We start from the raw sequence: 10,314 nt of genomic DNA on the forward strand, positions 1-10,314 counted from the left end.
CATAAAATTTTAATGAGTGAATAAAAGAACAATATTGCAGATCGAAAAAACATATTAGCTTTATTTATTTTTGTCTACACATAATTTGGCTACAAAGTAAGACGAACAACATCAAAATTGAGAGCAATAGACATAAAGTACAGATATAAGGAATTAGGACATCTTTTAAGAAACTATAAACTCTCCATCATTGTTCATGTAATTTAAAAACATAGTCTAAAATAAGCTCAAAGGTGAACTTGACCTTTTGCTTGATCAGGATCAGTAATTTCGTGCACCGATATATCTACCAAAGTCCTGATAATAACATACTCATTCTAGAATTAAAAAACTAAGTTCAGGTATAACTAATAGTAATGTAGTCGATTTAAGCAATTCACATACCTTCTTTCCATTGTTAGAAATAGATTTGTCATCTCTTTCTAGTTTCTCTTTCAAATCCTCTGCGTGTAAACACGAATACACGTTTAATATATATCACAATCTTTCTAATACACACACATAATAAAATTTTAATTGATTTGAAATTCCAAACTATTAGGTACAACGTGCAATTAGAACTTTCACATGTATTTTCACAAAGTGGCTCTGGTAGAGAAGTTGGTTTCAGTAAAAACCCTTGATTTATGGCTCAATTAATTAAAGTTCAAACGCCATAGCTGCAAAGAAGATACACAAAACAAAATAGCTAAAATATGTATAACATCCATAGCAAGAAAAAACCTAAGCAGTGACTTATAACCTCACATCAAACTTCAACCAACGTTTTATCATACTCCAACTAAAAAGAATAACTGCTACAACTAAGTTTAAGAAATAATTCAATGAAAACATGATCAAGAATAAAAAATAAGAAATTTGATAAAATTTTGTCAATGTAATGCCTTAAGAACAGAATACTTAAATTAATAAATTGAACCCAATATATACCATAAGAATTAACATAGAAAAAGAGTACGCTGCAACAAAACAAATCATTACAAACTATAAGGTTTAAATAAATCACGTTAGAAAATATAAATAAACTTTTAAAAAAATCAGTAAGCTATAACAAATAAATATGAAGTATGAGAATTCTTTATATAGCAACTGTTTAGTATCCTAGTTCACATGAAAAATTAGAAAATTCTTCAAAATTGAATTTAAAGCAGAATTATACTGGAGTTTAATTGAGACAAAGTAAATCAATTACTAATTGATTAATTGAATAGAGAGAAAAAAAGATAAAGTGGAGAATATATAGAAATTAATCTGAGTTTCCTATAATGTCACGTTTCTATTTGAATCCTATAATTTAATAAGAAAAGATCTTAGTATAAGTATTTAATTATTTTTTAAATATTAAAAAAATAAAACGATGATTTTATTTAAAATAAAATTTTTTAATGAAAAATAAAAAATTCAAATAATATTTTTAAGTCGTTTTATATTTTTAATATATTATAGATTATAGATATGCTTTCTCGTATTTATTGACTTATCACCAAACTGACAACCAGGTGTGCCCCAATCAGACCCCATTGGTTTTTTTGGTTAATAGTTGAAACACCCGAACTACTACTGCTTACCCGCCATTTCTTTTTCTTCATTCATTCATTGGCCATGAAAAGTCGCCGGAGATCTAGTTCCCTTAATGGATCTATGTCCTCTAGCTCCACGTATTCCCCTACACCAGATCGATTACCTCATTCACCTAACTCATCCACTTACTCCTCCACTACTACAACTTCTCTCAAGTCAAATTCCGGTAGGAATCCGGTCAGAATCGTTGCAGATGCTTTTGTTTCATGTTTCACTTCTCCGGAAACTAAGCCTTCGAGTTCTAATTTTGGTGATTCTGATTCATTTCAAGCTCCTTCAGGTATGTTGACATTTTTTACACCAAAATGGAACAAGATTTTCATTAGGGGTTTAAAAATAGATGAAGAAGCAAAAGAAATCAACATCTACTATATTTATAGAAAAAATACTTTCTTTGTCCTAATTAATTTATGTGACAGATTTAAAATTTCGAGAGTCCAACTGAGTTTTTCTGTGACTGAAATTTCTGTGTTTTTTTGAACATTTTAAATTGTTATTGATTGTAACTTATTGTTTTTATATATTTTCAAAATATATGAATTTTATTTCAAAAATCTCAAAGCTTTATGTCTGAATTCACAATGAAAGAAAAAACTGAATGTCGAAATTTCAAATTGTGGGCACATATATTAGAATAGAGGGAATACTTTTAACTATTGTTATTTTTGCTAAAAGAGAGTTTTAATAAACTCTCGCCCTACCTAGCTTCGTTTGTGCATTGACAACTGAAAAAAGAACACGTTTTACACAATCACCTCACCTAAAAATTATCAAAGATAACTGGTAACTATTATGAAAATACGGTCGGCAACTAGGTAGAACCGGTTAAGATGCATAATACGCATTGCTAGTGTAAGATAAAACTTTCAGTGTATATTATTTAATTCAAATCCATCTTGGATTTAGTAAATCGGGCTCTAAAGAAAAAAAGGAAAGGCAAGTGGTGTAGGCCCTAAATTTGAAAGGTCCCATTTTTTGGAATAACAATAGGGTTAAAAATTTCTTTTGAAAAAGAGATAATGGTAATAGATATACCTTGATTATCAAAGTTTTCATGAGTTTCACACGTTAATTATCTCTTGTTCCTTTTTATAAAGCATTTTCTTCTTGAAAGAAAGAATGAAATATCTTGTTGAAGTTTGACTTTAGGCCACCGATAGTATTGAGCCACCCTAGGATTTACTTGCAAGCCTCTGCATCCATGTGCTTTTGAGGCAGATTACCCTAGGAATTTCATCAATTTTGGCATTTGGGTTCAGCCATGTACAAAGATGGATCCAGTATAAAAGCAATAGTTCATGTGCATTCATTATTTTGCCCTTGAACTAAACAATGTACATAAAAAAAATTATGAGTAGACAATTTCAATATGTATAATGTACATATGATAAATATTGGGTAGGTACTCCCCTGACTATCTACAACATGCATTAACTTTTGACCATTTGGTCGTTGAAGCTGTGCTTTGAGTGGAAAGGAAAATAATGCATTTCACATATTTGATTCATTTTTTTCATTAATTGATGGTACTATAGTAAATTAGATGGAGCTACAAGAATGTGTTTGAGTTCCAATTTCTCTTCCACATTGTTTGGTTATGCAAAGTTTGTGTGTTTTTCATAGCAAGGATACAAAACTTGACTTCCTAATATTCAATTTAAAGGATAATATTTTAAAGGTTAATATTTACTCTGCATCAGAAGTATAGAAGCGACATTAAAACAGACCATAGGGTATCTCGAGAAGTGATGAAGTGGAAACATTTTTCTTGAAAATGTGTAAAAGATTTTCTTGTTGAAGTGCTTCCAACGTAAGCTCGAAATTGGATGCTTATTTTCGATTGGAGGAAAATGAGGCTATTTCCTTGAGGGATTGAGGTTTCATTATGTTATAATAGATTAATAATTAATCATGTGATGCCTTTAAGGAATAAAGCCTTGCAGGCACAAGTTGATGGAGCATTTCCATCATAGGTATTGACGTACACATTACGGTAAAGTTATCATAAAAGAACGAGTACATGGTACTTGTATACATTGACAACAATTATGTCTCTGTCTATGCTCAAGGCCATTGGACAGAGATGAACAGTATCTGACAACTATTATACATTAGTTGTTTATGTTGGCAATAAGGATATATTCAACAGGAGTGTGTTTCCATTGTGGTCTACACAACGAATATCTCAATATCTGAGTATAGTAGACAAATGTTGAGCCTAGTTAAAGTTGGCCAATAATTATGAGCTTTTTTGGGTGAAAATAGACTATACTTTTCCAATGGCTGTAACTATTCACTAGACAACAATTTATGGAAAATCACCGCTGACGAGGTAGAACTTATAAGCACAGAAAATATTTAGCCAACAATTCATAGAAGTTCTCAGGCATGATTTTGTGTAGTTTGGTACTCATTGTAATTTTTCACCATTGAATCATTTTCTTTCCTCTATTTCTAGCCTAGCAATATCCATTTTACGTTGTCCATTTGAAAATCAGAGAGGAGTAGAAATAGCTGATTTCGATACTTCAGCTGGAGGCATCAAGTAAATACATTTTATTTGTCCTTCCCTTTCTTCCTTTGCTTGCGATTTCAGCTGGATTTATTACTCTAGAAGTTTTCTTTGTTTCATAATTGTTTTTAGTTAGTTTCATTCTTAAATATCCTGTTGACACTATTTTTGTCTTGTAATGAAAATTGAATGACATGATTTCTGAACAGTCTTGAGTTGGAATTTTCTATTTCATTTAATTCTAGGAGCTGAAAGACTGATGATTAGTTTATTTTTCATTCAATAGGAAAAGGAAGTTTACTAAATACTTAAAAAAGATTCTTCACATTTTAGTTGGTTGGAAATTTTCAGTTGCATCTGATGGCGCAAGGGAGAAGAAACCCAGTAGCAGTAACAATAGAGGTCGAAGCATCTACGGAAGTGAAAATAATTCAACTCACAGAAAAAAAGCTGGGAGTATTAAATTCACCATGGAAGATATCTACAAGGCCACAAAAAACTTTTCCCCAAGCCTTAAAATTGGACAAGGAGGTTTCGGGATAGTTTACAAGGGTTGCCTAGTGGATGGAACAGTTGTTGCGGTCAAACGCGCCAAAAAGGCATACTTACTATTACTATCAAGCTTGTTCCTGTATATGTTCAAGAACTTGAACAAGCTAAAAATTTGGCAAGACTAATTAACTGCCTTGTATTTGCAGAATATACATGATAAACACGCGGGAGCTGAATTTAAAAGCGAGGTTCGAACTTTAGAAAAAATTGAACATCTAAATTTGGTAAAGTTTTACGGGTTCTTGGAGCATGGAGAAGAAAGAATTTTGGTGGTTGAGTATGTTCCCAATGGAACTCTTAGGGAACACTTGGACAGTGAGTTCTTGATTTCTGAGTTTTCATTTTCCATCAATATAATGTTATGCTCTGGCATTCACAATTGCGGCTTTCAATGCTTATCTATAATACTGATACCATTTAATGATGCAGGTGTTAATGGAAATGTTCTTGATTTTGCATCAAGACTAGACATTGGAATAGATGTAGGACATGCAATTACATATTTGCATATGTATACAGGTACAACTGAATTATGCACTATACAGGTTTCTTGAATTCTCGGCTTATTTATCGATTTCTTTATTCTTCCGATATATCATAAAGAAAAAGGTTTATTTAAGTGCAGATCACCCTATTATCCATCGAGACATCAAGTCTTCCAACATTCTCCTCACCGAAAACCTTCGGGCTAAGGTGGCCGATTTTGGTTTTGCAAGGCTAGCAGCTGATATTGAGTCAGGAGCCACACATGTTTCTACTCAAGTTAAAGGGACTGCAGGCTACTTAGATCCTGAATACCTGAGTACCTATCAACTTACTGAGAAGAGTGATGTCTATTCATTTGGTGTTTTACTTGTGGAACTTGTTACTGGAAGGCGGCCTATCGAGCCAAAAAAAGAAATCAAAGAGCGCATTACTGCAAGATGGGTATGCTTCTTTCTTAAATGTTTCATCTTTTTATACATTGAAAGTGTAAAGGGTATTTTTGTACTATCATGTGACCTAAAGAGTTGTCCATAAATAGTGATGGATTAGGAACATGAAGAATAAGACAAGATATCTGCTACCTGAGGTTGCTCGGACTCTTCACTTTCAGTGCCGCACCCGTCTCGACACGATCGATGTGGGTGTGGGATCCGTACTAGATTTGGTCAACCAATTTTGGGTATTTTGACAAAATCGACTGTGAAATTTGGGACAAATATCTATAATTTTTGAGTAAAAAAAAACTAAGGTGAAAATTAAGAAAATGGAATTAGCTTCAACAACAACAACAACAACAAACCCAGTGTATTCCCACCTAGTGGGGTCTGGGGGGGTAAGATGTACGCAGTCCATACCTCTACCTTTGATGAAGTAGAAAGGCTGTTTCCGATAGACCCCCGGCTCAAGGCACGAGATACCACACAAACACATAGTGCAGCACAGAAGCAGATTACATAACATAAATACGGCATCCATAAGTAATATAAAGCAGAGGAAAGCAGGGGAAAGCACACAGATTCGTAATACAACATGGAACACGGAACACGGAATCATGACAAGAATAAAACCCCCACCAAGTAATTCCCTACACTAGCGACCCGAACTGGCCCTAATCCTCTGCCGTAATTCGCGTCCTCCAGACCTTCCTATCTAGGGTCATGTCCTCGGTGAGCTGTAACTGTTCCATGTCCCGCCTAACCACCTCACCCCAGTACTTCTTCGGCCTACCCCTACCCCGCCTAAAACCATCCAACGCTAGCCTCTCACACCTCTGGACCGGGGCATCCATGCCCCTCCTCTTCACGTGTCCGAACCATCTCAATCGTGCTTCCCGCATCTTGCACTCCACTGAAGTCACACCAACCTTCTCCCGGATAGTCTCATTCCGAACTCTATCCCCTCTAGTCAGTCCACACATCCAGCGCAACATCCGCATTTCTGCCACCTTCATTTTTTGGATGTGGGAGTTCTTAACTGGCCAACACTCCGCTCCATACAACAAGGCCGGACGGACTATTACCCTGTAGAATTTGCCTTTAAGCTTGGGCGGCACCTTCTAATCACACAGCACCCCCGACGCGAGTTTCCACTTCATCCATCCCGCCCCAATACGGTGCGAGACATCCTCGTCAATCTCACCGTTACTCTGGATCACGGACCCAAGATACTTGAACTTGTCCCTCTTACATACCTCTTGAGCTTCCAGCTTCACTACTACCTCATTCTCCCGCCTCACGTCATTAAACTTGCATTCCACATACTCTGTCTTGCTTCTGCTCACCCTGAACCCTTTAGACTCAAGAGTTCGCCTCCACACCTCTAATTTGTCATTCACACCCCCTCGAGTCTCATCTATCAGAACTACATCGTCTGCAAAAAGCATACACCACGGCACCTCCCCTTGAATACGCCGCGTCAACACATCCATCACCAACGCAAACAAAAAGGGACTAAGAGTAGATCCCTGATGCAATCCTGTCAGGACAGTGAAATGCTTCGAGTCTCCTCCCGCCGTCCTCACCTGGGTTTTTGCTCCATCATACATATCCTTAATTACTCTGATATATGCCAGCGGTACCCCACTCACCTCCAAGCATCTCCAAAGCACCTCCCTGGGGACTTTGTCGTAAGCCTTCTCCATGTCGATAAACACCATGTGCAGATCCTTCTTCCTCTCCCTATACTGCTTCACCAACCTCCGTACCAGGTGGATTGCCTCCGTCGTCGAGCGGCCGGGCATCAATCCGAACTGGTTCTCCGAAATAGACACTATCCGTCTCAGCCTCACCTCGACCACTCTCTCCCAGATCTTCATTGAGTGACTCAATAACTTAATCCCCCTATAGTTATCGCAACTCTAAATGTCCCCCTTATTCTTATAGAGAGGGATCATGGTACTCCACCTCCACGCCTCGGGCATCTTTGCCGTCCTGAAAATTTCATTAAACAATCCAGTCAACCACCTTACACCAGCCTCTCCAACGAACTTCCAAAACTCCACCGGTATCTCATCCGGCCCCGTCGCCCTACCCCTTCGCATCCTGCGGACAGCCTGTCTAACCTCTTCTACCTTAAAACGTCTACAATAGCTAAAATCCCGACACTCCTCTGAGTGCTCCAGTTCCCCTAACACAATAGCTCTATCCCCTTCGTCATTCAAGAGCCCATGAAAATACGACTGCCATCTCTTCTTGATGTGGCCGTCCTCCACCAACACTCTACCGTCCTCCCCCTTAATGCACCTCACCTGATCGAGGTCACGACCCTTCCTCTCCCTAGTCTTAGCGAGTCTAAACAACTTTTTCTCTCCTCCTTTCCCCTGTAACCCTGCATACAAGCTCTCAAAAGCAGCCGTCTTAGCAGCCGTGACTGCTGACTTCGCCTCCTTCCTCGCCAGCTTGTACTCTTTCCTGTACACCCGCTTCTCCTCTTCGTCCTTACTTTCCACCAACTTAGCATACGCCCCTTTCTTGGTCCCCACTTTCTTCTCCACCTCTTCATTCCACCACCAATCCCCCCGATGGTGCCTGGCCCGGCCCCTAGAAACACCCAACACCTCACTTGCATTCTCCCTGATGCACCTTGCCGCCCTGTCCCACATACTATCCACGTCCCCCCTACACTCCCACACCCCCATTCTCGCCAACCTCTCCCCTATCTCCCACGCATTCACTGGCGTCAGGCCGCCCCACTTAATTCTCGGTCTACCCTCCTTACTCCTCCTCTTTCTATTCTTCTTTATACCCAAATCCATAACCAAGAGCCTATGCTGGGTCGAAAGATTCTCACTCGGGATGACTTTACAGTCCTTACACAACGCCCTATCCCCTTTCCTAAGCAACAAAAAGTCAATCTGAGTCCTGGCTACCGCGCTTCGAAAGGTGATCAGGTGCTCGTCCTTCTTCGGGAAGCCCGAGTTCACCATCACCAGCCCAAAGGCCCTCGCAAACTCCAATAGGGTCGCCCCCTCTTCATTTCTCTCCCCAAAACCAAAACCACCATGCACATCCCCAAAGCCTCCCGGTAGCGCCCCGATGTGCCCGTTGAAATCCCCTGCTACAACAATCTTCTCCGAACTAGGCACGCCTCTCACCACCTCCTCCAAAGCCTCCCAAAACGGCGTTTTCTCCTCCCTCTCTGATCCCACTTGCGGCGCATAAGCACTACACACGTTCAGGGTAAACCCCCGAATGACCAACTTAATAGTCATCAATTCTGGAATTCTATATGGAATTAGCTTGCATATAGAAATTCTTATGTCAAGCCGTTTTCTTTTATATCCTTCTGGAATTCTCCTCTTGATCAATATTTTCTCCTCTACCTTGTAAGTTTTTCCACATAATATCTCATAATTTAGGCATATAACTATATATTTAGATATTTCAATTATTTCATTTATTTTTAGCTAAATTTCTTCACTCGTACCCCTTGGATCTTAAAATTTAGATCATGAAGGATCTGACCTATAAATCCATACCTGTATTGGGCACCCGCACCTGAGTCCGAACAACTTAGTCTGCTACAACACGTTAAGATACATTGATAACGTAGAAAGAATTCAGAGCGTCACTGTATATAAGTTAAAACATTTTCGTAATGTCACCACAAAATGCTGTGATTGTATCTTAATCTCCACAGTTCCTATCTCTTGCAATCTTTGATTGATGGGTGAATCACAAGCCATATCTTGTAGTAAAGGAACTCTTAGGACCATTTTCTACTGTCTTTTCTTTTAGATAGATTTTTATGTTCACCAAATGAGTGTTGACACAAGCTGGTTTATAAACAGGCAATGAAGAAATTCACCAGTGGAGATGCAATCTTAACTTTGGATCCAAGGTTAGAAAGATCTGCTGCAAATAGTTTGGCCATGGAAAAAATTTATGAACTAGCTTTGCAATGTTTGGCTCCTCATCGACACAACCGGCCTACCATGAGGAAGTGTGCTGAGATTCTATGGAGCATCCGCAAGGATTACAGAGAACTAGCAGGCTGAAACCCCCCCCCCCCTCTCTCTGTTTGAAGAGTGAACAGAATGTATGTGTTTTTGTGTTGTATGTACACATAAAAGGTAAGTGGCAGGGAACGTATTTCTGATGGTGAGAAAGATGTCATTCAAAAGAAGGCGGGACATATTTTGGAAAGATGTGATAATTACATTGATATTGGAATGTATAGATACGTACTAAGTAATATATTTGAGGGAGAAATGAGTACGTTGTAATTAATGGAAATTTGGCCTCTTGGCAAAGAATTGTGAAGGGAAAACCGTAGTGATTTATATGAGAAGGAATCTAACAACTTTTTGGTGTCTTGTTTCTTCAATTCCTCCATTTTTCGTTTGATACTAAATTTTGATGTTATGTTTCACACCCAAATCATATGAGTTTTCATGCTCAGGTTAGGTTTAACTAGAATAAACATTAGGTTGACAAATTTACGTAGGATTTAAGAGGACCCATGTTGGGCTATATCAGTCGAAAGACACTCTTACATGGTGTAATTTTGTCTACTTTGGGCAAAGCATTCACGGGTTAACTTAAAAGGCCTCATACCATTAAGAGTTCCTACACTTTATATGCAGATTTCCGGTCTTTTCAGCTGCTAATGTGGAACTTTTGTTTGCACTCCCAACAATATCACCCTCAAACTAAGTTTCATGTGGCCCAACAATATCACCCCCG

General features: G+C 38.4%; 1 protein-coding gene across 2 annotated transcripts; it reads left to right on the forward strand.

Moving 5' to 3' along the window:
- Window positions 1-1,465: 1,465 nt before the first annotated feature.
- LOC107845711 (calmodulin-binding receptor-like cytoplasmic kinase 2) lies at window positions 1,466-9,941 on the forward strand. 2 transcript variants are annotated; one of them, XM_016690173.2, is made up of 6 exons: window positions 1,466-1,861; window positions 4,445-4,692; window positions 4,792-4,960; window positions 5,075-5,164; window positions 5,271-5,572; window positions 9,420-9,941. In XM_016690173.2, exons 1-6 carry the CDS (start codon window positions 1,603-1,605, stop codon window positions 9,624-9,626), a joined length of 1,275 nt encoding a protein of 424 aa, XP_016545659.2. In that variant the 5' UTR covers window positions 1,466-1,602; the 3' UTR covers window positions 9,627-9,941. The 2 variants fall into 2 exon arrangements, with proteins under 2 accessions (XP_016545659.2, XP_016545658.2); XM_016690172.2 differs by having other exon boundaries at window positions 1,490-1,861; window positions 4,792-5,164.
- The last annotated feature ends 373 nt before the right edge of the window (window positions 9,942-10,314 follow it).

This window comes from Capsicum annuum, chromosome 10 (genome assembly GCF_002878395.1).
Source record: "Capsicum annuum cultivar UCD-10X-F1 chromosome 10, UCD10Xv1.1, whole genome shotgun sequence".
Taxonomy (NCBI): domain Eukaryota; kingdom Viridiplantae; phylum Streptophyta; class Magnoliopsida; order Solanales; family Solanaceae; genus Capsicum; species Capsicum annuum.

Coding starts and splice junctions, on each gene's coding strand:
- LOC107845711 (XM_016690172.2), top strand. CDS start 1,603: ATGAAAAGTCGCCGGAGATCTAGTTCCCTTAATGGATCTATGTCCTCT. Junction 4,693..4,791: donor CGGTCAAACGCGCCAAAAAG/GCATACTTACTA, acceptor TTGTATTTGCAG/AATATACATGATAAACACGC. Junction 5,165..5,270: donor ATATTTGCATATGTATACAG/GTACAACTGAAT, acceptor ATTTAAGTGCAG/ATCACCCTATTATCCATCGA.